The sequence below is a fragment of the Myxocyprinus asiaticus genome, chromosome 46 (assembly GCF_019703515.2).
Source record: "Myxocyprinus asiaticus isolate MX2 ecotype Aquarium Trade chromosome 46, UBuf_Myxa_2, whole genome shotgun sequence".
NCBI lineage: Eukaryota > Metazoa > Chordata > Actinopteri > Cypriniformes > Catostomidae > Myxocyprinus > Myxocyprinus asiaticus.
Window position 1 is genome coordinate 2,317,501 of NC_059389.1, and position 26,256 is coordinate 2,343,756.

Consider the following 26,256-nt stretch of genomic DNA (forward strand, 5'->3'; position numbering starts at 1 on the left):
TGATAATACCTCAACATCTACAGCTTCATTCTTTTGGAACTCTTGAATGGACAGATTATCTGGAGGTGTGCTGAGAACCAAGAGAGCAAAATTCAAATTAAAAGGATAATATTTTTATTTATCATGACATCATTTTGAGATCTGTACATGTTTGGGCACCTTTTAGTAAACAGGAAGTCCTCAAAGGCATTCGCCAGCTCCGGCCACATGGTGTCAAATCTGCCTGAGGATGCTTGTTGCCGGGCAACAGGGAGTCCAATGGAAAGCACTTTGAGTAGCGAGGAGACGGCAAGTTTCCAGGTGCTCTCAGCAGGACACGCATATTTCAAACCCAGAGGAATCCTCAGAGTCTAAAGAGACAAGTTTAGGAGATTTAGAAAAATGTAGGATCTAAAACAAACACTTTTCCCATAATTTTAACCTAAAACATGTTTGGAATCAACTGCCCTGTTATATTTGTTGAGGTCAGTCAGCTATACAAATGTTATCAACAACATAGTTAAATACCTTGATGATGTTCTGTAGAACTTTTTCATTAATAACGGCTTTATGGCATGCCGTTTTATGATACAGATCCACAACTACCTCCAAAGAACGCTCTGCAAACGGCACGTAGTTTAAGGCCACCCATTCCGCCTGAAAGAAAGAAAAATATTTAATTATAATATATAGCCTCAATAAATCATATCAGAAGTTGACAGCAAATGTGGTCAGTAAACACACTGAATATTCTGCGTAACTTACCAAAGTCTCAACGTATCCCTACTTAATGTAAAATGAACTACATGACTGGGCTTAAATGCAGCAAATGTCTGGAACAAAAGCCCCTATAGACACTTCAACACCGATTTTACCTCCATAACATTTCAATGAAAACTTCCAACATAGTCTGACACTGACCGTAACATTTGATAAATACAGCAATTACAGGAGCCAAATACACAGTAACACACACACACACACACATCATAAAGTGGGTACATTTGTTTTGTCACAGCACCCTGGTGGTACTTTTTAGGAAAAGTAGTAGATTCACCATTAATTAAACCATTAAACATTTGACCAGCAGGTGGTGCTGTAACCAAATGTTAGCGTTAATATCAGGGACAATGACATGTACACAATATTTTGTAAATATGCAAAAGCGTTGTTGAGATACAGCCTAACGTACGGACAAAGTATACTTTGGCTTCCGCATGCCAGTATGTCTCAAACAGTAGATTTGACGCACATTTCGTCATCAGCACAGTACACGTGGATGATACGTGTGCAGCCCAGTTTATCTAGACATGCGGACAGTCCGTGACTTTGCACGGCGCTGGTGCACTGACTGTGCTAAAAGACTATCACAAAGTGTAGTTTCGCATAAATATGCAAAGCTTTCTTAAGCTGCATCTCAACTTCAGGTCAAGTCGAGTGCATTGCAGAATACAGTATAGTGCTAATTTTCACAAATGTATTAGCTCATCTGTGCATTCTATAAATACAGAAAATTGGCATGCTGTGCATAGTATATACTGTAAAGTGCAACAAAAGTAAGAGTTGTATGCAATTCCAAACATAGAAACAGGCTATAGCACACAATTCAAAAGTTAAATGCAAAAACAGGCCAAAATTTTAACCGTTGGTGGCGCTAGAGAGTTTGAGATAAAGACCCCAAAATTGGCATAAATGAAGGGAAGACTCTCCCCTACAAGTGTGCCAAATTTTACAACTTAATACCAAACTGTTCTAGGGTTTTGTCATGGAATAACAGCTACAAATGGGTGTTTAATGTGACACTTGAGTTTGTATATTTGGGCAGTTTTGAGTCACATTAATGAATGAATGTGGCTGATGGAAATGAATAGTGAAAAACAGATGAATAAGAGTTTGAAAGAGAGAAGTTTGTCTTTTAGAGCTGTTAAATGGAGCGGGTAGCAAGAGACATAAAGAGAGAAAGAGGAAGACAGCGAGAGCGAGGAGAAACTCACCGGTGCAAACAGTTGGATCTACAGTGGATCCATATGAAGTACAAAAACAGAACAAGAGAAGAGCAGACAAATGTTTACTACCACCACTGATCGCAACCACACAACAAAACAACACAAACAAATGAAACAATGACAGCTGTTTTAAACTATGACGCATATGGAATTGAGAGGATAAATAACACTAGTAAACTTGTTTATTTTTTGAGTCATGGTCAGAAAAAATATTTCTCATCTGATGTAAATGAAAAAATAATACTGAGGAATTGTTTCTCATAATCATGACAGAAACACAATACTTAAAATTTTCCAATTGTTGAAAAGTTTCTGCTGGTTCATAGTTTCAACCAATATACCATCCACTCTTGTTTTAGAGGCACATGTAATTCAAAACTTTAAAATGTGTAAAAAGAGACAAATGTACGGAGCCCCTTTAGAGGACAAGGCGGGAATTGTTTTCTGAAATGGTTTTGCGTGTCCTAGTGGAAAAACCAGCTTAAGTTGGTAGCTGTGTTTTGGAAAATGGTAGTTGGTTTAAGCTGGTCCAAGCTGGTCATAACCTGATCGAACAGCTACCATCTTCCAAAAACCAGCTTGACCAGCTTGAGCTGGTATGACCAGCTGGTTGAAGCTTCAGCCAGCATAAACCAGCTACCATGTTCCACCACATGATAAGATGTGCGGGTTGATGGTCTCAGACACGGAGGCAACTGGGATTCATCCTCCGCCACCCGGATTGAGGCGAATCACTACACGACCACGAGGACTTAAAAGCGCACTGGGAATTGGGCATTACAAATTAGGTTTACATTCCCTCACAAAAATATCTGCCATGGTTTTACTAAAATAACCATATTTTAACCTTGATATTCGTAGTAAAACCATAGCACTACTACATGAAAACAAAAACTATGGTAATAAAAATCATAATTTTGTGGTTACTTTGATTTTACAACAAACACCATTGTATTTGTAGTAAAACTATAGAAACCAAAAGATTAACCATAGTTAATCTATAGTGAAACCATGGTTACTATATGGATACAGTATACTGTCTTAAAACCATGGATTCCACCAAAAACATGGTTACTTAACTTACTTTTCATAGTTACTACTAAATTACAATAGTAAAACTATGGCTTCCGTCAAAAAATAAAATAAATAAATAAACAAAATTAAATAATAATAATAAAAAACAGTTAGCCTAAAACAATCATGGTTACTAAAATATTACTATAGGAAAAAACATGTTTTCTGCCAAAAACTATGGTTAGTACAGTCTATAATATTGGTAGCACTTTATTATAAGGTTAGATTTGTTAACATTAGTAAATGCATTAGGTACCATTAACAATGAATGGTATTTACTAATCGTTATGTTAGTTAATACAAATAACATTTTTCATTGTTAAATGTTAGTTTATAGTGTAATACCTAATGTTAACATATAACGTTTGATTTTAAGAATCATATGTTGAAATTAACATCAACAAAGTTTAATAAATGCTGTAAAAGTATTATTTAGTTCATGTTAACTAATGTTGTATACTTATGTTAACAAATGGACCTTATTTTTAAGTGTTACCACAATATTACTATAGTAAAACCATAGTTAAACTATGGTATTTGCATAGTAAAAACTTGATACCCACAAAATTATGATTTTTATTACCATAGTTTTCCTTTTCCTGTATTGCCACTATGGTTTCACTATGAATATCATGGTTAAAAAAATGGTTACTGTAATAAAACCATGGTGAATTTATTGCAAGGTAACGCAAAACTTATTGCGAGGGAACACAAAATGATTGCGAGGGCACGCAAACTATTGCGAGGGAATGCAAAATGATTGCGAGGGAACGCAAAATGATCGCGAGGGAACGCAAAATGATCGCGAGGGAACGCAAAACTAATTGCGAGGGGACGCAAAACTAATTGCGAGGGGACGCAAAACTAATTGCGAGGGAACGCAAAACTAATTGCGAGGGAACGCAAAACTATTGTGAGGGAACGCAAAACTATTGTGAGGGAACGCAAAACATATTGCGAGGGGAGGGGGCCTGGGTAGCTCAGTGGTAAAATACGCTGGCTACCACCCCTGGAGTTCGTGACTCCAGCCAGATCACCTAAGCAACCAAATTGGCCCGGTTGCTAGGGAGGGAGGGTAGAGTCACATGGGGTAACCTCCTCGTGGTTGCTATAATGTGGTTCATTCTCAGTGGGGCACGTGGTGAGTTGAGCGTGGTTGCCGCGGTGGATGGTGTGAAGCCTCCACAATCGCTATGTCTCCGTGGCAACGCGCTCAACAAGCCACATGATAAGATGTGCGGGTTGATGGTCTCAGACACGGAGGCAACTGGGATTCATCCTCCGCCACCCGGATTGAGGCGAATCACTACACGACCACGAGGACTTAAAAGCGCACTGGGAATTGGGCATTACAAATTAGGTGAAAAAAAAAAAACATATTGCAAGGGAACGCAAAACTACTACGAAGAAATGCAAAACTTATTGCGAGGGAACACAAAACTACTACGAAGAAATGCAAAACTTATTGCGAGGGCACGCAAACTATTGTGAAGGAAATGCAAAACGAATGTGAGGTGAACGCAAACTATTGCATGGGCACGCAAAACCTACTGTGAGGGCACGCAAAAATATTTTAGAAAAACAATTCCTGCCCTGTCCTCTTGGGTTCTGTATAAATGTATAAATGTGAAAGGAAACTATTTTGTCCAAAGTAATTAAAATTTACTAAAAGTGTCAAACATCTTACAAACATCAGAGAAAGAAGTAACAAGCCACTGAAACTAATTCTTAAGACCAAAAATACTGAACAAAAGAAACAGAAATATTGTAATCAAGAACCATAAACTCAAAAACGCTAACACAAGACAAAAGGACAAAAGATACAGTAGTAAACCCAGCAAAACTAAAACCATCTTGATCAGCAAAGGTCCAAAATGCTCAAAACTCCCTGAGCAAGCACATCTGGAGACTGACAAGCAAATGAATGTTGCATGATTTGAGGATCAGAAAACGACAATAATCTAGACAAACAGCATAAATCAAAACCAAACAAAAAAAATCCAAGCACATCAAATCACAAAATGAAGCTCATCTGAGGTGGAAAACAGAAGAAACTCACCTGGTTGTATTTGGCATTGGCCACATGTTTGGTTTCCATTTTCCCGTATTGAGGAGGTTTACAGGAAAACTCCACGAAGAGCAGGAGCTGTTCAAAGATGGCGGGATACATCACCTGAAGATTCTCCGTACTCACGCATATTGCCTGGAAAAATGATATACAAATCTCATCTACAATTCTGAAACTGGAAGGAAGATGAAATACTCATTCTATCAATTCTGAATTGCATACCTTCTGTAAGACATCGAGGGCGGTCAGCACTGCCTCCTGTAGACTAGTGAGCACCGCCTCTGTGTAGGAGGGCAAGATAAAAGGCGAGGCATCTGAGCTTATGGGGACCGAAACGGCACCGTGCAGAATTACCCCCAGCTTCTTAAGATCATCCATGCTAAACCCTCCCGCGATGTGCTGGTACAATGCCGGAAAAATCTGTATTAACGCCGTCAGGAAAGGCTGACTAGGTACGAACGCTAGTTTATCAGTTCCACCACTCGGGGGTCGCGTGCACTCAGTACCTATCCGGTACCACGTGTTCCAGGCTGACCACCATAGGGCAGAGTCATCCTGCTCTACTCCAGGGGGCGGAAGCTGAAGTTGGGTGCCATAGCGCTGGGCTAGTCGCTCTGCGAGGGAATCAGATCGCACTAGGGGTCTTCCTGGCCCGGATCCTTGGAGGGACTCCATAAGTACAGGGGGAACGTCCATAGCACTAAGGGCGTCTGGTTTATCAGAGTCTTTAACAGGTGTGACTAGCTGTAGAATCTCCTGGAAGCTCTTGAGGGCCGCGAGGGAAACTTCGTTGTTCTTGCTGAGGGCTGCGGACTGGATGTGATCCAACAGAACTTCCCAGGCTTTGAAAAAGTCGCCTGTCAGGGACACATTGGGGGGAAAGCAATGATCTTACTTCAAGAACTAAGTTCTTAGATCTGTCTGTGAGAACTCATGACTCTAAGATCTGCCAACACTTACCCAGTTGCTGGAGCAAGTATCTCCTGGTGTTGAAGATCCGAGCGATGCCTGCGAGTGTCAGAACCCAAGTCTCCGCCCACTGCTTCTCTGCCGTGTCGCGTGAGTGGTGGATGAGGATGTTGCCACCCCCTGATTCGATCTTCTCCTTGTCGGCTGTGGTGGACGACTTCCTTACACAGTTCAACAGGTGAAAGAGAACCTGCGGAACAAAGTTACAGAGTAGCACAACATTTTAGCACAGGGAAGCATAAGGAGCCGTTCAGATCTAATGTGTTCTTGTGCTAAACAAAAGCTAGAAACAACGATTATAACAGAGTGCAGATGTCTCGAGACATGCTTTTAAAAGTTAGTGTTCTTTTTAACCTGACACACCGTCAACAAAACATGCGCTACTGAGGGAGATTACCCAAAAAACTGGGAGATGCGGTGCAACGGTCAAAGATGTCAGCCTAGCCCAGGTTTACAAGAAAAAATTGACTCAAAAATGTGTTCAGTGTGAACGGCCACTTATGCCTGAAACATTCTGCTACAATCAAGCAAGTACATGAAGGCAGGCACTTCTGGCTATGCAAGCACAATCTCACTGAATGTTGCATTCCGTCAGAGCTCAATAACTAAATGCTACTACATAACTTGACGCAAGTACGTGTTGCATTCTCAACATTGTTTTAAGGGGCACTACAGTGCATCTGTGCAATGGATTAAATTCATTATTTTCCTCAAAATTCTACAAACAATACCCCATAATGACAACGTGAAAGAAGTTTGTTTGAAATCTTTGCAAATTTATTAAAAATTAAAAACGAAAGAAATCACATGTACATAAGTATTCACAGCCTTTGCTCAATACTTTGTTGAAGCACCTTTGGCACCAATTACAGCCTCAAGTCTTTTTGAGTATGATGCTACAAGCTTGGCACACCTATTTTTGGGCAGTTTTTTCCCATTCTTCTTTGCAGGACCTCTCAAGCTCCATCAGGTTGGATGGGGAGCATCGGTGCACAGCCATTTTCAGATCTCTCCAGAGATGTACAATCGGGTTCAAGTCTAGGCTCTGGCTGGGCCACTCAAGGACATTCACAGAGTTGTCCCGTAGCCACTCCTTTGTTATCTTGGCTGTGTGCTTAGGGTCGTTGTCCTGTTGGAAGATGAACCTTCGCCCCAGTCTGAGGTCCAGAGTGCTCTGGAGCAGGTTTTCATCAAGGATGTCTCTGTACATTGCTGCATTCATCTTTCCCTCGATCCTGACTAGTCTCCCAGTTCCTGCTGAAGAAAAACATCTCCACAGCATGATGCTGCCACCACCATGCTTCACTGTAGGGATGGTATTTGCCAGGTGATGAGCGGTGCCTGGTTTCCTTCAGGCATGACGCTTGCCATTCAGGCCAAAGAGTTCAATCTTTGTTTCTCATGGTCTGAGAGTCCTTCAGGTGCCTTTTGGCAAACTCCAGGCGGGCTGTCATGTGCCTTTTACTGAGGAGTGGCTTCCGTCTGGCCACTCTACCATACAGGCCTGATTGGTGGAGTGCTGCAGAGATGGTTGTTCTTCTGGAAGTTTCTCCTCTCTCCACAGAGAAATGCTGGAGCTCTGTCAGAGTGACCATCGGGTTCTTGGTCACCACCCTGACTAAGGCCCTTCTCCCCCGATCGCTCAATTTGGCCGGGCGGCCAACTCTAGGAAGAGTCCTGGTGGTTCCAAACTTCTTCCATTTACGGATGATGGAAGCCACTGTGCTCATTGGGACCTTCAATGCTGCAGACATTTTTCTGTACCCTTCCCCAGATCTGTGCCTCGATACAATCCTGTCTCGGAGGTCTACAGACAATTCCTTGGACTTCATGGCTTGGTTTGTGCTCTGACATGCACTGTTAACTGTGGGACCTTATATAGACAGGTGTGTGCCTTTCCAAATCATGTCCAATCAACTGAATTTACCACAGGTGGACTCCAATCAAGTTGTAGAAACATCTCAAGGATGAACAGTGGAAACAGGATGCACCTGAGCTCAATTTTGAGTGTCATGGCAAAGGCTGTGAATGCTTATGTACATGTGATTTTTTTAGTTTTTTATTTTTAATAAATTTGCAAAGATTTCAAACAAACTTCTTTCACGTTGTCATTATGGGGTATTGTTTGTAGAATTTTGAGGAAAATAATGAATTTAATCCATTTTGGAATATGGCTGTAACATAAAATGTGGAAAAAGTGAAGCGCTGTGAATACTTTCCGGATGCACTGTATAGCAGACATTAGCGTAAACTGTCGATCAGTTTTCTCCGTTAGGTCAATTATTGTCATGCCAGGGCAACAGTTTGAAGAGAATCTTGCTGATCTTATGAACATGTTTATAGCTAGCTACCAGAACAGACATCTGGTTTAATGCCACAGTCATTTTAAAGTAATTGAATAATTGACCTTCCAAACCACAATGTTCCAGGTCGAGGGTTGTAGCAGCGTTCCGTGAGCAGCAATGGTGGAGAACATCGTCTGACCAGCACTTTTCCTCACGGCCGGTCGCGGGTCCACGCATAGCTCGCCCAGCTTCGCGTAGAGGCACAACCACAGGCAGTCAAAGGGTGGAGCAGGATGAAACGGTCGGTTCAGAGGTTCACCTTTATCTTGAGCCTGTTTCAAGAGAACAGCTTCCTCTCTCTCCAGCTCCTCTGTAATGGTTTCTCCTCTTTGGAAGAAGTAGTCCGAGATGTTCCACTGCAGATGGGGAAGGGGAGACTTAGTCAAACTATTAATCCATTCATTAATCGTCCATTTATCCAATTATGCATCCATCCATTTATCAATCCATCTATCAATCATTTATCCATCCATCTAACCACTGTCCTTCCATCCATCCATCCTCCAACAATTACTCTTCCATCCATTCCTCCATCCATCCACCAGTCATCCATCAATCCATCCAGCAATCATTCTTCCATTCATCCAACCATCTTTCTATGCACCAATCCATCTATTCAACCATCCATCCAATCATCCATCACCAATCATCCAGCGATCCTTCCATTCACCCACCAACCCACCCATCAATCCATCAATTCCTTCATTCATTCATTCATCCAGCCATACATCCAATCATTCACCCACCTATCCACCATCCTTCCATTCACCAATCATCCAACCGTCCTTCAATTCACCAATCCATCCATCCACCAGTCATTCATAGATCCATCCAGCAATCATTTTTCCATCCATCCATCCAATCATCCATCCATCCATCCAGCCATCCATCCATCCATCCATCCAATCATTAACCCATCAATTCTTCCATCTATCCAATAATGCATCCATTCACACACCTATCCACCATTCATCCATCCTTCCATCCACCAATCATCAATCCATCCATCCACAACAGAATTTGACTTGTAGGCAAAAATAAATATACAAACAAAATGAATCAAACGTTCAACATAACTCTTTGCCATTATAAATATTGATATATAAACATCGTACCAGAAGGCCTATGGATGTCAGGCTGATGTTCAGCTCTTGGTTTTGAAGCCCAAAGCTGCCGGCTACATCCACCACAATCTGGAGGCACATGCAAGGCATTGTGGGTAGAAAGTCAGTCACCACCAACTGCAGGCACTGGAAGGCTGTTCGGATGAGCGATTCACTAAGAAACCAAAAGACGAGTTCAGTAAAACATAAGACACTCCATGGCCAACAAATCAAAATGAGTTTAAGAATTTTGAAAGGAAGTAATTTCAATATTTCTCTCAAGAACCATTTTTATCTCACCCTTGGTCATTGCGGATGGCTCCGATGACACCCAGCACCAGAGGCCAGCCCAAGCCGAGACTGTCTCCCTGGTTCTGCAGAATCTGAAGGACACACTCCAGTTGTTTCTGTCGTATGTCTGCGTGAAGTATGTTTGAGAGCTCCTTCAGAGGATTCAACAGCAGCAACTGCAGCCTCTGAAGAGGAAAGATGATTGGTTAAATGCATCTCAGCACCGTACAATCAATAATCCAGATTCATTTCTAATTTAATTCAACATCAATCAAACTGTTAGGGCACCTACACATCTGTCATTCATTAATCAATGAGAATTTCAGAGAGGCAGGTCAAGATGGCCTTTCGGAAAATCCAATTCACTGACCTTGCTCTCGCTACACCCTCAAAATGGATCTCTATCACTCCTATTCAATAAACACTCCACCAGAGTTTTCTCCAGTGTATAAGCCCCCTTATTTGCTGTATGTTTAAGAATAGATGTTGAAGTTTCACTACTTTCATGTCAAGTAGTTGCAGGGTAGGATCTAGGGGACAGCCTGGGGTGGGCTTTGCCACCCACCCAAATTATCCCTATGCCCACGAAGTGCAAGTAAATCAAAGGATCAAATTGTATCACTAACCCAAAAATCGACCCCACCCCGTCGACGGAAGACATGTACACCTTCCCTTCGTCTCTGACACCCATCCATCGTATGTCATTGACCCCCTAATGTAACCTTTCTAGATCCAGTCCTGGGTTGCGTTCCCCAAAAGCATCGTAAGTCTAAGTTGATCGTAGAAACCATTGGTAGTTTAATTATTACCTGGTTCTGGGACAGTGGCGGCTCATGTTTGTAAGACAGTCCGGCTTTAATCAGTGCTGTGATGGCCTCCGCGCCCCACTCCCTCATCCGAGTGTTCGGATGCTGACAAACCTGAGAAAATGTCACAATGCAAAAAAGTCTTAATTGTCCTAAAAATACGGTCAACATTTTCTTTATGTCAAATATAATTTCTTATTTCTATCTTTTGATTTTGTGGTGAAATATGACCCAGATATGTTCAAGACTTACCTAATAATGAAATTAGCATCAATATAAACAAAAGACCCAAATGTAACATCACAAATGGATGGTCATTTGTTGTCAAATAACTTGTTCATTAACAAAAAATGAAAATAGGCAAAGCAATGTTGACAGACAAGTGCAAATAAAGCACAAGTAACCATAAATGATGCAAAACAAAGCAAATGTCTTCAAATTTAGCTAAATGTTCATAAACAATTATGCACTGATTTCTAAAAGATAAAAAAGAAGAGACAGTGTTTGTGCTTATTGGAATAGAAATGTGTGGATGACATATTGGTGTGTTGTATGGACGTAAAAATAAAAAGTGTGTCCCAAAACAGCTGATGACATGAAGCCAAGATCATGTGGTTATCTTGAATTACGGCTTGAATAAGATTGACAGGAACATCTGAAAACATTTCCATATAAATTTTCCGAATATTACTGAAAATGTTTCAAGGACTTGGCAAGAACCCGTTCCATAAAGGGTGGTCAATGAAAGAAATGAAAGAAAGCCAGGGTAACTCATTAGAAAGAGATTAATAAAGTTTAGAACTTACCTTCTATAAAACAGACAAGATATAGTGAAGGGAAAAAAGACAGAATAAGACAATATGAGGACATGAACCGTGCTTTAGCATTTACACAAGTACAGAAGAAAGCTACAGCAGACAGGGACAGATGAGACTTGAAGCAGGAACAACAAGAAAGATCATTTAACATCTTTTCTGATGCAGAGTGGCCCTGATGTTTTAAACTGCAAACTCTGATTAGTTCTACTTGATATTAGTAGTATTAAATGTGCACTGGTACTCACATTTGAAGGTTTAGTTCATCGAAAAATTTAAATTCAGTCATTGTTTACTCACCCCTGTGTTGTTATAACCCCATATGACTTTCTTTCTTTTTCTCAACACAAAGGGAGAAATTATGTTCAGTGATGTCATACAATGGCAGTTTATGGTGACCACCTCTTCAAGCTTCAAAAGGACACAAAAGTATAATTCAGAAGTCTAATAAATTATTCCATGAGACTCATGATTGTTATGAAAGCATACAATAAGGTTTGGAAGTGAAACAAATGAAATCTAATGTTTTATAAGTGGAACTCTTGACCAACATTTGATCTCCTGTGCGCGTTCATGAGACAGACTGCACGCAAGCTTTAGAGCTCTTTGCACGAGAGGAGTAGTTACGTAGCACGTGCAAGATGGGGCGTTCAAGCGAAAATCATTTTGTTTCACTTTAACAGGACCACCAGTGATATTAACACAGAAAACACAACATAGCTGCACACAAACCAGAGAACAGAACTTACAAAACGTCTGAAGATTTTGTAGTGGAAGAATAGATTTATTTCAATGTCCAGCCTTATTTTTTTGAACCAGAGTCCTCAATCAAACAGTGTGATGGAGGAGGCTGAAGGTAGCTACCAGCACCGGCACTCCCTATTCGCATATTATGCAGTCTGCATGGGGAACCAACTCCCTAGGGGGGCACCAGAAACTCCACCGGCTGCCCTAACTTGCACGTTATACCTTATTCAAGGACCCGAAAGCAGTTGCGGAACACAGACGATCGCCTCCCGCTCGCACCATGCATCGCATTTTGGACCGGTGCATGTTCATAGCGGATGGGGTTACCCAGGCGAAGTCAAATATAGAAACCAAGCAATCGTCAGAATGACCCGTTACTCATCGCAGCAGCTTAGGACAAAAAAAACTCTGATTAACATAGAAAAGATAACTTTTATTGCATGTTGTTTGGCGTCTGAGTAGGGCACGGTGTGACTATAGCTACCTTCATCCCCATCTTGTTTGATTGAGGACTCCAGTTCAAATAAATAAGGCTGGACATAGAAATGCATCTATTTTTTGACTACAAACTCTTCAGACATGTTTTGTAAGGTCTGCTCTCTGGTTTATGTGCAGCTATGTTGTGTTTTCTGTTGTTAATATTGCTGGTGGTCCAGTTGAACGAAACAAAAATATTTTTCGCTTGAACGCCCCAACTCACGAGTGGCAGCGTAACTACTGTTGCTCTTGTGCAAAGAGCTCTTAAGCTTGTGTGCAGACTCATGAATGCGCTCACGAGATCAACGGTTGGTCAAGAGTTTCATTTAATACATTTGATTTCGGTTTGTTTCTACCCAAATATAATCTTATATTTCGAAACAAGTCATGACTTGCATACAGTAATTTATTAGACTTCTGAATTATACTTTTGTGTTCTTTTGAAGCTAGAAGAGGTGGTCACTATAAACTGCCACTGTATGACATCACTGAGAACAACACTTCTTCACAATTTCTCCCTTTGTGTTCAGAAAAAGAAAGTCATATAGGGTTATAACAACACATGGGGTGAGTAAACAATGACTGAATTTACATTTTTGGGTAAACTATATCTTTAATGTTAATACTATTTTAGTAGTGATGTTAAATGCTGTACTCTCTCTGATCCAGTTAAAGTGTGTACCAGTGTGTGGCAAGGAGGATGCACGCCCGGCCCCTAATCAGGCTAATCAAGCCCACGAGAGGGATAAAGGCAGGCGAAGGCAGCAGTTCAGGAGAGAGAGCTTCAGGCAGCTGCCCTGTATGTGTTTATGTTTGTGTATTTTTGTTTAATTAAATATCACTTTGATGCTTCAACCGGTTCTCACCTCCACCTTTCCCTATTACCCTCGTTACACTGGTGCCGAAACCCGGGAAGGAGGAGGGATGCACCTTAGTAGAGTCCTCGCCACTACCATCCACCCCAAAGGAGCAGCCGGGGGCATCCGCCAGGGGACGGAGGAGCCCGGCCGCCTGAAAGCGGAGGAACGACCGCCGACCGCGAGGGGAGGGGGGGCTCCTTACCGACTGCCTGCAGCGGTCGGCCACTGCCAGGGGCGGAGGAGACCCCTACCGGCCGCTAAAACACGGCGAGGTCAAAGAGAAGACCTCCATCCACGAGCAGGGAGGGGCTCACTGCCGACTGCCAGGAGCAGGAAAACCACTGCCAGGGGCGGAGGAGACCCCTACCATCCACCAAAACGCGGCGGGGCATTCCGTCTGCCAGGGGCCGGAGGACTGCTTCCGATCCACCCGGGGAGGAGCGGATGTCATCCACTAGAGGGTGGAGGGGTGACCGAGGACCAGGCTACAGCGTATCAGAGAACCGGCGAGTACGTTTTTTTTTTCTCTCTCTCCCGCTGTCGCTCCGTGTTGGCCTTTCCCTCTCTCTTTTTTTTTTTTTTATTGGTTTTCCGTCCCTTTGTCTTCCTCCCAGGTCCGAGAAGGCGGGGAAGACCTGCCGGCAGGCGGAGCCGGAAGGGCACGCCCCCCCGTAAGGGGTGGGGGGGGGGGGGGGGGGTGTACGTCATGCCGGGGGCTCCCCAGCATGAAGGAAAGAAAGGAGGAGTGTGACAAGGAGGTGGGCAATGCCAGGCCATGATGATGCACGCCCGGCCCCTAATCAGGCTAATCAAGCCCACGAGAAGGATAAAGGCAGGCGAAGGCGGCAGTTCGGGAGAGAGAGAGCTACAGGCAGCTGCCCTGTATGTGTTTATGTTTGTCTTTTTGTTTAATTAAACATTACTTTGATGCTTCGTCCGGTTCTCGCCTCCTCCTTTCCCTATTACCCTTGTTACACAGTGTTGTGTTTTTAATGTAGGTTTGGTCTCCGTTTTCACCTCAAGTAAATGAGCCGTCAGCGGTCTCCACAGAATCTCGATCCGGTCCATATTGACCAGCCCCGTCTCTAAGAGTTTGGCCACCGCAAACAGAGACGGCTCCTAACCGTATGAGAAGAGACATCATAAAACACAAAACAAAACATAAAATCACAGGATATCCAGGAGTATTTACTTTCTTTCTGATAATCAGTAATTACTTTTAACGTTATACAGCATAAATAAACATCTAAAGGTCGTCTAATGAAGCGGGAACGCACCTTGCTGTTTCCGTAGGCCATTTCCATGGCCTCCATGGATAAAGAGCACAAAGCGTTGATCAGGTGATGCAGAGAAACGTCATCCAGGTATCTGCAAGCACAAACACAAAAGTAACAATTAATCTATCTTGTTAAAGTGTATAAAGTAATTTTTTAAAGGCACTGGAATTAAAAATAATAAATTATTTCCATTCGAACGGTTGGGTGATTCATACTGTGAGCTCTCAAAGAGTCTGGAGAGGATATTTGATATGACGGGAAGATCGGTCATCACCGCAGTCGTCAAAACCTGACAATGAGGAGAAATATGATCATATGGAAATATAAGGCAATGTGAGGTGGAATTTAAGGCTGTGTCTCAAAATCTAGTGAGCAGCCTACGAAGACATCATAGGCATCTGTTTGAGCTTATTTTAGTTAAACAGCATTTTTGGTCCTAACGTTCTAACTCCAACGTGGCATCTATAATCCCCCAAAATGCTGCTCACTAGGTTTGAAGACAAAGCCAGAGTGTGCAGTGAGCTGAGAGGGTGGATATTGTTTCTTTCGCACCGTGCTGGGACCTTCCACGGCCCGTCCGGGTTTCAGAACTCCACCAACGGCCGGTTTCAGACCAAGAATCCAAACCAGATGCTACAAGAGACACAAATGTGAGGAAACTGTTATGGTTTACATCAAAGGTCTTAACAATGCCAAAACAATAAATAAAAAGGTCAAGAAGGTCAAGAGTGTGCTGGTACCTGAAGTGTGGCTAAAACCAGCTGCCAAGAGGTTCCCAGAAAAGCACCGTGACAATGTGCCAAATTCAACAGCGTCCGCATACACTGAATGTTCTTCGCTGTGAGCTGAGACAGAAAGATAAAAAGATAGAAATGAAGGCAGAAAGAGACAGACGCCTTGGAGTTTCAAGGGCTGAACGATTTGGACAAAAAAGTCAAATTGCGATTATGTTGGAAAATATAACAAATGCGATTTGAACTGCGATATGATTATTACAGAAGCCCTGAACTGCACCATGGAAAAAAATTCAGTAGGTGAAAAAAAACTTTTTTTTAGGTGTCTAGTGCCTTCCTGTACAATGCTGCTGTAGTGCCATGGGGGGACAGATTTAGAGAATAAAGTCAAAATTACAAGTTTAAGTCATAATATTTTGAGAATTAAGCCAAATTGACCAGCAGCTTCATCAATGCAAGAAATGGATGTGGATGATTTAGTGAAATCATAATTTAGTTTAGGATTTACCAACAAAGAAATCCTTGCACTGCAGCGGTTATGAATTGAATGAACTCAGAAGAAAGATCCAGACAGACGTTCGTGCAGTCCCGCTCGGCGTGGCTGATGCTTGGGCTGGGTTTCCCGAAGCTCTAAGTTGAACATCAGTAGCACTTAAATTGTACTTACTACAGCACGTTTCCCAAAAGCATCATTATGTAAGTAGCATGTCAAACGCTTGTGAATTAACTAGAGCTATGAATCGCTCTTAAATCCATTAAGTGCAACTACACGTATTGTTCTCGCATCTTTCACAGTTTATCAGATACAAAGGGACATTTAATAAATTATATGAATATATTTTGATCATTGGAAAGCCTTTGTACACCGTTTCGGAGTCTCCGCAGTCTGTGCATGTGACGTGACAGGTCTAAATTTACATGACACATGACACAGTGTAACGTTTTATTGGCCTTCTTTGATGAGCATAATTGTAAACAGAAACAGAAACGTTCTTATTGAACAGATTTGCTTAGAAGACATATGTGAGTAATGTGACCCATATGGTTAACAAAGGAGATTAGAGTGAGAGTATGCACTATAAATCTGCGTTCAGTGCTGAAGCACTCTGTTAATGACGAAATTTCCATCACTAGCGCAATTCGTTCGCAGAGTTTGCGCAGCACGTGCACACTATTTACTTATTTCATTAAATCACAGCCTTTGTGGTTTGATAATCACACTGCATCATAACATGATTTCAATTTTATTTTGATTAATTGTTCAGCCCTACAAGGGATACAGCAGAAATTGGCATGAGCCAGAAATTTATATGCACAGTGGATCAGGGTTAAATTTATTGTCTATAAAAATTACGTGTGTCTGTGTGCGATTTACCACCACTGTCCCCTGTGGCTGTGCAGTAAGAGGCTGACCCACTGCTACCACTTGCTGGTGAGATTCACTGGACGGACTGACCATCTGCACACTTTGACCTTGGATGGAGTACACTGCACACATTAAATCAACATAGATTCATAAATACACCAGGCACTTAAGGCTTTCGGCTAGCTGAGCCACCAACATTTTTACAAAAGAAAACTGTAATCTCTGCTAAAATCTGAATGAAACTCAATAAAAAACAAAGACTAAATTTCTCTCGCGTACCTTTATTGGAGAGGTTGGCGGCATTGCTGCTCAGGATGGTCAGGGCGTAGTGGGGAGGGAGAGACGCTTTACAGATTGCGTTAATAAAAGCGTCACGCGGCGTCACCAAACCCAGTCGCCCGCACAGTGATGCCATAGACAGCTCCGCCTTCAGGATGTTTTCTGTGGCCGTCTCGTCCGTACTGACACAAACAAACACCAAACATCGTCAATAAAGTCAGCAGATATACAATTCACCAGCTGCATTAGTATAATAGTAGCTATTTTAGAGTAAAGCTTAATTATAATGCAAACGCATTTGTTATTACAGTAAGAGTTAGGATATCAAAATTAGTTTAATGTCTGTATTATCTTATAATTGTTTGGTTAGTGAAAAACGAAGGTTCATAGCAATACATTGAGAATGAATATGCACTGCAAAACAATGTAAACAGGCTTTTATATTAGAGGTAGACCGATATCGGTGCCGATAGTTGCTTTTTAAATCGGATATCGGCATATTTGCAGATCATTTTTCTTTATTCCTCTTTGGCCGGCACTGGAAGACTTTTCAGAACGACTTGGTTGTACAGAAGGGATCACATAGGGATTTGCTGTGTCTAAATCGTTCATCATTGACAATATTCATCCATATTTTCATCCTCACTTCAATGCATATTTTGTTATTTTATTAGATAATCAAGTGTTCTACACTGAAGTAAAGGCATACAAAGAAAAATTAGATTTAAGGGAAATGTGCCCCATTTGCACATACATCGTGTCTCTAACTTAGTATCTTGTGAATAATAATAAAGCGTATTCCTTTATTTGTACATATATGTACAAAGCCAAATACTTAAATGTACAGCACTGTAAAGAGCCCCCGGTGTGTTTCGGGCCTGTTTATAATTAAAAGTCCCACGTTATGCACCAAATCTTAATTTAGCTGGTTATTATTGGGATTTTGGTTGATTAATAAACTGCACCTGGGATTTTATTTATTTTGGACTCTTGTAGCCATGTTTTGAGGATTTTTAGAATTTTTTGCAGGAAAACAATACAAATGCAACAATGAAAAAAATAAAATAAATAAATCAAGAATAAGACTTTGCAGAACATTTGTGACCTAATATCTAACATCTAACATGGATTTTTTTGATAGAAAAAATATAATCGTGCCTTATAACAGGTGCATGTAAAAGTGCTTGAAATAGCATTTTAGCTTAGCATAAAGCTAAATGTTCACATGAAAATTATTCTATTTCCATCTAAAAAAAAAAACTATTTCTGTTGCTCCAAACTTAATTGAAACACTTACAAAAACACTGTTCAAACACTGCTCAGATCGCATTATTTATATGGATGTTTTCCAACTTAGTAAATTAAAAAATTTAATTAAACAAATGACAATAAAAATCAAAGTTATCTCTTTAGTAATCAAAATACTTTACGAATGTAACTTTATCTGATTACCAACGATATTAATTGTAACTGTAATGGGACACAGTTAATTAATGTTTTAATTTTTAATACGTAATACCGTTACATGTATTCCGAAAGACTACGATTTTTTTTTTAACTATCAGCCGATTAATCCGTTATCTGCATTTCCACCACCTTTGTTATCGGTATCAGTTAGGGATGGGACGATATGGTCATCTCACAATTCGGTTCGATATACAATATGAGGTTCACGATTCCATATTAACTTGATTCGACATAATAACACTTAAAATGACAAAATATTACAGAATTTCTTTTATTTTCTGAAAAAATGTTTAAGCAAAATTTCTCATCAAAATAAAGTTCTTTAATACACAATATAAATGGTCAAAGTTTAAATAAATAAGACCCATTATTTCTCTATAATATATAAAAGATCACAAACAAATAAGCTTTCAAAAATAATGTGCAACATTCAGGCTGATTAGGTGCAGAACAAGTAATAGAAATAAACAAAACCTGTCTTGAAAAAAAGTATGTGAAAGTGTATATTTATGTTTTAATAATTTTGTTTGTCATAATTTTTATAATCAAAATTTAACTTTGTAGGGGGCCTGGGTAGCTCAGTGGTAAAAGACGCTGGCTATCACCCCTGGAGTTCGCGAGTTTGAATCCCAGGACTCCAGCCAGGTCTCCTAAGCAACCAAATTGGCCTGGTTGCTAGGGAGGGTAGAGTCACATGGGGTAACCTCCTCGTGGTCGCTATAATGTGGTTTGTTCTTGGTGGGGCGCGTGATGAGTTGGGCGTGGATGCCGTGGTGGATGGCGTGAAGCCTCCACACGCGCTATGTCTCCGTGGCAACGCGCTCAACAAGCTACGTGATAAGATGCGCGGATTGGCGGTCTCAGACGCGGAGGAAGCAGGGATTCATCCTCCACCACCCAGATTGAGGCGAATCACTACGCCACCACGAGGACTTAAAAAGCACATTGGGAACTGGGCATTCCAAATTGAAAAAACAAAACAAAAAAAAAAGTGTGCATGTATTACCTGGCATCCAATAGAAGTGAGAGTGCAGCTAAGAGTCCACACCAGCAGGCGTTAACCATCTCTTCCCAAACCTCATGAGCCACTACAACACACAAACAGACTGATTACATTGATTTGTTGTGGACGTCTCAGCTGTTCTTTCCTAAATCATTCACATGTGCATTTAAGTGCATTGTACACACATTTTCCAACAAAATCAGTGCATAAAATGCAAAAAAATAAAAGATGTTCTGAACAAGATTAAATATGCGTTTGACCGTTTCAACAACGTCTGCATAAGCACACAAGCACTGAACAGCAGCAATCGAGAACTACATCTCGAACTCTTAAAGTCTTGCAGTTTCCATGTCACAGCTAGAGGTCAGCACAGACCATCAGATTACAACAGAGTCTCCATATCAGAGACCCTGGAGACATTTTCCATAAATACTTCCACATTCAAATTCATCAAACAGCTGTTTTCTCACTAGGTTCCTGTTGGTTGTTTTCACTCTGTGGAGGGTTTACAGGCTCCGCCTCCTCTCTCATGGCTGCTTCCTGTTCCTCTTTGGTGAGCTCTCTCTCGATCATCGTCGTGATGCCTCTCACCAGATCCAACAGAGCGCTGAATGCCACAGACATGGCGTAACCTTCAGGGATGGAGGGCGGCTCCACCTTGTCCAACATCTCCAGACTGAGACGAAAACATTACATATAAAACAAAATGCATCTGTCAAGTAATTGTTATGTTAAGTGTGAAATGATGTGGCTAAATCGTGTGTGATCACTTACTATGTGGCTTTAGCACTGCCCTGGACACTGACGTTCACGAGGGGGATCCAGGTGCCCCGGTACTCAAACGCAGCCTGTGTGGTCAAAACTCCCCCGGGACCTGCGACACCCGGACCGCCCTGACCAGACGCCTGTGAACCTGATACTGACCCGCCTGATAGAGGCAGAGAATTTGACATTTAAATGAAGCAATTAAGGTGTACCACATACATGACAAATACCAGGGCTGCAGAACAATTTACATACTTTCCATACTTTATAGTATGCAAGATGGTAGGCTTTTGAAGCGTGCATCTATGCATGCTTTTTAGGCTTATACTATCCACAATAAAGTGGCTTCTAATAGTTCACATTTTAATTTTAATTGTAGGTGCTGAAGCTGCCAGAGAAGTTTTTAAAATCTAAAAATCTGAACATAGCTATATAGAGTTATGCAACAAACAGGTCTGTAGTATCAAGACGAAATCTCTTGTGTACTGTTTTTACTAACACTCTGTGTGTACTGTATCATCAGCAAAGTTCATTCTTTTACTGCATAGTAGAAGAATGCCAACTGGGACGCAGCCAATCATTTTTTTCCTATTAAAAAGATTATACTGAAATGTAAGACAAATTCAAACACCAATGCCTTTGTGAATGTGTGTGTATCTCTGACCTGCAGGTGTGCCGGTGGATGAAGTGTTTCCTGTGTTGGGGAGGATGAAGAGGGACTGGATGAAGGAGCCCAAAGCGTTGACGATGTCTCTGAAGACTTTAGTGGAGTGCTGCTTCATGTCATACGACTGACAGAAAGATCTGCGCGCACACACACACACACACACACACACACTCAGAGCTAGAATAGAAAAACTCTATTTGTGTACTTAGTCTACGGTAACTCAGATAACCACTCTGTACAATATCATCTCTGAATGCTGTTCTGAGATGCGGGTTGGCGCTGTTTTGGAGGCACGAGGGGGACCTACACAATATTAGGCAGGTGGTTTAAATGTTGTGGCTGATCCGTGTATGTTTGTGTGTGTGTTTTCTCACCGCAGTAAATGTGGTTGTACACACAATCTGTGCACAGACTCCACAGCTACAGCTCTCAACCACTGGGGCTTCTCTCCGTCCAGAAACTTCACCAGCAGAGAGAGGAAAATCTCACACTCTGTCACCTGCAGGACACACAAATTAGCCAATCATAACAGATCTCATTTACATCTTCATAAAGTTACAGCAGCAAAAACAGCCTCTTAAATTGTCACTGAAAGAGTGGAAAACTCAATTACAGCTTTTTCTGTTGCAAAAAACCCTTGACTAACATTCTAAGTGGACATCAGGGCAAAAAATAAAACGATTTAACTGGATATGCATCTCACCAGCAGGCTGTAAAAATGTTTAATCAGAACTGAGACAACCCGCAGCAGTCTCATACAGATGGGGAAATACGGTTTCTCGACAGGCGCTGGAGACGCCGAGCTGGTGCTGCTGCCCTGACGGAACTTGATGTTTGGAGAGAAGAGCTTGATGACCAGCGGACACACACGCTCCTTCAACAGGAAACTGAACTCCTGGTGCTGCAGAGAGACACCAGAAAACATCAACAAAAAGGTTACGGAGCGATCTGAAGGTCAACAGCTGGATGAGTCATTCCCTCTTGATTATTTATCATGCTTATGTAGAGGCAGTGTTGTGTTTACCTGCAGGAAAACTTCCTGAAAGTCATTTAAAACAGACTCCAGCAGCTCCAGGCCAAACGTGCGCGTCATTTCTGTCATTCCAACTAACCAGTAGGGGGCGTCAGCATTCACTAACTGACACAAATCCTGCAAAAAGGGCAACATTTACAAAACAGAAAACGCTTCAGATTTAAATTACATTACATTATTTTACCACAGTTAAGGGTGTTTTTGACCCATCTAATTTAATAACAATACAACCAAGTTCTGGCTATTAAATAGCTGTAAGAATGGTGTCCCCCCTGGTGGTCGCACCTGGAACAGCATGTAGGCGTCTTTGGCGCTAGGCCTCAGAGTGCTAACAGAGCGGCGGTTACTGTTGCCCTGGATAACAGGGGGCTCCTCCGTCAAACCTGAAGTGAACGGACAGTAATGAAGTGTAACGCAATACAAACATTTTCACAGGTGATAAAATCAGACAAGTGTCTCTCACCTTTAAATTTCTCATCCTCTGCAACCAGTCGCTCGAACACCACGGTAACGACCTGTCTGACGGTCGCAGCAGCTGTGTTGTTGGTGATGTTGTCTTTCGTGAAGTGGAGCCGGAAACACAGAACGATGGCCTGATGAAAACAAATGCAGGAAGGTGAGGAAAAACGGTACGTTTTTGTTGGTGCACAGAAATAGGTTGTTTCTGCTACTGTACCTTTAAGAAATGTCAAAGAAATTTCAAAAGAGCAAGAAAAGCCCTGATTCCCGTCATATTAAGTTCCAGACGTTTGAGTGTGTTTGTGCGGTACCTTTGACAGAACTTCATCATGTACGACAGTGTTGGTTGTGAGGAGCACCAGAACCGTCTGTAGTAGTTTGAGTTCCTCCAGTCCGTTCTCCATCAGCTGCCACAACATGTTAATAATGTTCCCTGCTGCTGCCTACATACACACACACACACATTAATACACGTCACAGCTTTGATTGATGAGTCTAACTGCTAACTCTGAGTCTATTCTAATGTTGTTCTTCATCACTAATTGAGAAAGAGCAAACATTTACGGCACCAAATGTTCAACAACAAATATGACTGTTTGTTTTCTCACCTCAGACACGACCTCATGTGACATGAGTCTCTGAATGGCGGCGAGACACAGCTGAGTGATTTTGGGTTCTTTGGTTCCACAGCCCATGAGAAATGGCTGGACCACCTCAGAACTGTTCTCTTTCAGCGCTGACCACACAAGAAACAAGAAATTAATGAAGGAGATTTCTCTTGCTATTTAGTGTTTTGAGAGACACAGAGACTCTTGCTATGTTTACACCTCTCATCCACACTGGAAAGGCTCCGGAATAAAGACTTCGAAAACACTCTTGAGTACCACTTACTTTAAACTGGGGTCAGGGCAGTGGTGTAATCGGGGCCATATGCACGTATATGGCATATGCGTACTTTTTACCCCAGGGCTGTTTGCAACGACTTCTAAGGATCGATATTTGCATATACCTTCGGTTTACCCACTTGTTTTGCTGCTTCAGAAGTCCATAATACACTGTCGTTGGATGCTGTTTTGTGAAACTGGAGGTTCTTTGTCGTAACTGGTGCATTATAACTTGAAATCTACCATTCCCCGCCCCTGACAACTGTTGTCACCGCCATCATCGACTGAGGGAATTAATGACAGTGAGTGGAGAGAGAGAGTGAGTCTCCCTCATGCTGAAGCAGTATCAGATCAAATTAATTAACGGAATACGCCGAACGTCCCGTAATGAAGGGAAAATAAATTGCATTTCATATGAAACCCATACGCGACGCCGTTTGTTCCGTATTTTAGCATCACACCCCCAAACTGCTGATAATGTTTCACAAATCGAGAGAAATTGACCTGAAACACACACCTTTCACGTGAGTTGCGCGAGATATCGGCTGTTGCTTTACACTGATGATCAGTGACAATCAGCGCGTGTTTTCTGTCAGAAGCAAGATAATTCTGTCAAAATCATATAGCATTCGAGTGCATATTAAATGTTTCCCACCACTGGGATTTTAAAACACCAGTAAACGCACCTATTCATGACATGCCATTACATTTTACTGCATATGTCCAAGCTCGTTCTGGAAGAGAGAGAGGGGTAAGAAATACTGCATTAATTCAAAATAAAAGTACAGTAGTACTGGTGTAGTTAAAACACTTATTGTGGGGGGCCTGGGTAGCTCAGCGAGTATTGACGCTGACTACCACCCCTGGAGTCGTGAGTTTGAATCCAGGGCGTGCTGCGTTACTCCAGCCAGGTCTCCTAAACAACCAAATTGGCCCGGTTGCTAGGGAGGGTAGAGTCACATGGGGTAACCTCCTCGTGGTCGCTATAATGTGGTTCTCGCTCTCGGTGGGGCACGTGGTGAGTTGTATGTGGATACTGCGGAGAATAGCGTGAAGCCTCCACACGCGCTAGGTCTACGCGGTAATGCGCTCAACAAGCCACGTGATAAGATGCGTGGATTGACGGTCTCAGACGCGGAGGCAACCGAGATTCGTCCTCCGCCACCCGGATTGAGGCGAGTCACTACGCCACCACGCCACCATGAGGACTTAGAGCACATGTTAAGCCTTTTCTCTCCCTTTCTCTCTTCTTCCAGGTCAATGTATTAAAGTATTTTTCATTTTAAGTTTTGTAGGGGACGTTCACACTGAATGCGTTTTTGCGTCCGTCAGAGCTGTTTTTCTATGTAAAGCAGCGTCTCGCACAGGAACGCCTTTATATATGGGTCATTCCTACAATTCTGTGTCATTTAAGTCCCCATTACAAGTATGTGTGGTATTTATATTGTTTAATTTCACCAGTTTTGATAGGCTTGTTAAAAAGAATAAAGACTTTTTCTGTGGGCTTAAAAGTTACATTTTAAATAACTGAAATCTATCTTTTCACTGGGTCACTTCCTCGTGTCCCCAAAACTGCACGTCAAACATCTTTGACAGAAAGAAATGCTAAATCATTGGATTTCTATTTTCCCCACAAACAGTTAAGAGTTTAGTGTATTAACACGTATTCATCTGTGGTAAATGTGTCATTTTAACGCTGATAGTGGAGGTTTTTTGTGTGTCTCTTGATTTATTGCGCACGCTGTTACGTCATAATACTATGACCTTTCATTGAAGATATATGTTAGGAAATGACATCACACACAGTAGAGGTGGACACCTATTCTGCAAAATTACTTTGAGATATTTGAAGTTTATAATTCTGTTGTTTTATTTATGTTTTCCTTTATTTTGTGGTGTTAGTCATATGTGCTCAAGCATAACGTCCACCCTGTTATGGGAAGATTTATGAGAAATTAATATAATTTAAAAGTATTTATGTTAACAGAAATCAAATTGTAAATATTAGTTTACAAATATGTTTCGTAGATATCAATCACAGACCATGTAGTGGCTCATTTATCCACTGAATGTCCAGCCTGATGCTGCACATTTAACTGGATGGAGTCATTTAGCTTGACCAGTATGACTAATGCAATCTTTAATATGTGTCTGTAATGATGAAACATGAAGATACTTGTAAAAGTATGTTTTAGTTTTCAAAAGTTTCAAAGCCGGAATGTCACCGAATTGCAGGAATGACCCATTTACGATATGACACCCCCATCCCCCGCTTTAGTACAATAAAAAATAAAAGCTAATTGTTTAATTTCGAAAACAACATTAGTCTTAATATCACTATTTGTCCTCAGAGAGTATAAATGGGTCAGTGTACATAAACATTATTCTGCTAGGATACTGAAAACATGAAGTAGTGTGTAGGTGGCCTTAGTCTCCCTTAACGTCACAGGCCAAAATTTAAGTCGTCATTCACTGATAATCTTCCATTCAGCGAAGCTCTGAAATTCACGTCGGAGTGCGTTGACATGCTGTGCCAGTGCTGACATCATTGACGGCAAACACCATTGGTTCACACGTGTGTCATTACCAAATACAGTGCGTCAGTTTGGAATGAGATTTGGGGAAGATTTTCAGTGAATGACAACTTAAGGCTAAGGTATCCTTTGTTTTTTTGCGTGGCATTTCTTCTCACGCACAGACGAGCGCTCAGTCTTTCAAAGTATCCTCTTTTGACCGCGAGACGCCTTTGACGCATGCGTACTTCGACTGCTTTGTGAAACTG

The 26,256-nt window shown here is 41.6% G+C and overlaps 1 protein-coding gene across 4 annotated transcripts in view; it reads right to left on the reverse strand.

The window, feature by feature from the left end:
* LOC127436054 (protein MON2 homolog) overlaps nucleotides 1–26,256 on the reverse strand; it is a 44,215-nt gene that overhangs the window by 8,241 nt on the left and 9,718 nt on the right. The window contains exons 3-31 of one of the 4 annotated variants that reach the window (XM_051689969.1): nucleotides 23,199–23,326; nucleotides 22,902–23,033; nucleotides 22,595–22,724; nucleotides 22,417–22,514; nucleotides 22,123–22,248; nucleotides 21,802–21,999; nucleotides 21,473–21,597; nucleotides 21,096–21,235; nucleotides 20,441–20,594; nucleotides 20,137–20,342; nucleotides 19,670–19,751; nucleotides 17,197–17,378; nucleotides 16,927–17,039; nucleotides 15,558–15,662; nucleotides 15,370–15,450; nucleotides 15,033–15,106; nucleotides 14,818–14,908; nucleotides 14,558–14,659; nucleotides 10,645–10,755; nucleotides 9,845–10,020; nucleotides 9,557–9,719; nucleotides 8,504–8,797; nucleotides 6,088–6,286; nucleotides 5,350–5,984; nucleotides 5,119–5,262; nucleotides 1,974–1,991; nucleotides 508–636; nucleotides 160–350; nucleotides 10–70 (exon numbers count right to left, since the gene is read on the reverse strand). In XM_051689969.1, coding sequence (XP_051545929.1) covers nucleotides 10–70; nucleotides 160–350; nucleotides 508–636; nucleotides 1,974–1,991; nucleotides 5,119–5,262; nucleotides 5,350–5,984; nucleotides 6,088–6,286; nucleotides 8,504–8,797; nucleotides 9,557–9,719; nucleotides 9,845–10,020; nucleotides 10,645–10,755; nucleotides 14,558–14,659; nucleotides 14,818–14,908; nucleotides 15,033–15,106; nucleotides 15,370–15,450; nucleotides 15,558–15,662; nucleotides 16,927–17,039; nucleotides 17,197–17,378; nucleotides 19,670–19,751; nucleotides 20,137–20,342; nucleotides 20,441–20,594; nucleotides 21,096–21,235; nucleotides 21,473–21,597; nucleotides 21,802–21,999; nucleotides 22,123–22,248; nucleotides 22,417–22,514; nucleotides 22,595–22,724; nucleotides 22,902–23,033; nucleotides 23,199–23,326 — 4,388 coding nt within the window. Of the gene's footprint in view, nucleotides 1–9; nucleotides 71–159; nucleotides 351–507; nucleotides 637–1,973; nucleotides 1,992–5,118; nucleotides 5,263–5,349; nucleotides 5,985–6,087; nucleotides 6,287–8,503; nucleotides 8,798–9,556; nucleotides 9,720–9,844; nucleotides 10,021–10,644; nucleotides 10,756–14,557; nucleotides 14,660–14,817; nucleotides 14,909–15,032; nucleotides 15,107–15,369; nucleotides 15,451–15,557; nucleotides 15,663–16,905; nucleotides 17,040–17,196; nucleotides 17,379–19,669; nucleotides 19,752–20,136; nucleotides 20,343–20,440; nucleotides 20,595–21,095; nucleotides 21,236–21,472; nucleotides 21,598–21,801; nucleotides 22,000–22,122; nucleotides 22,249–22,416; nucleotides 22,515–22,594; nucleotides 22,725–22,901; nucleotides 23,034–23,198; nucleotides 23,327–26,256 lie in introns of all 4 variants that reach the window. The other 3 variants (XM_051689967.1, XM_051689970.1, XM_051689968.1) reach the window with 3 other exon arrangements.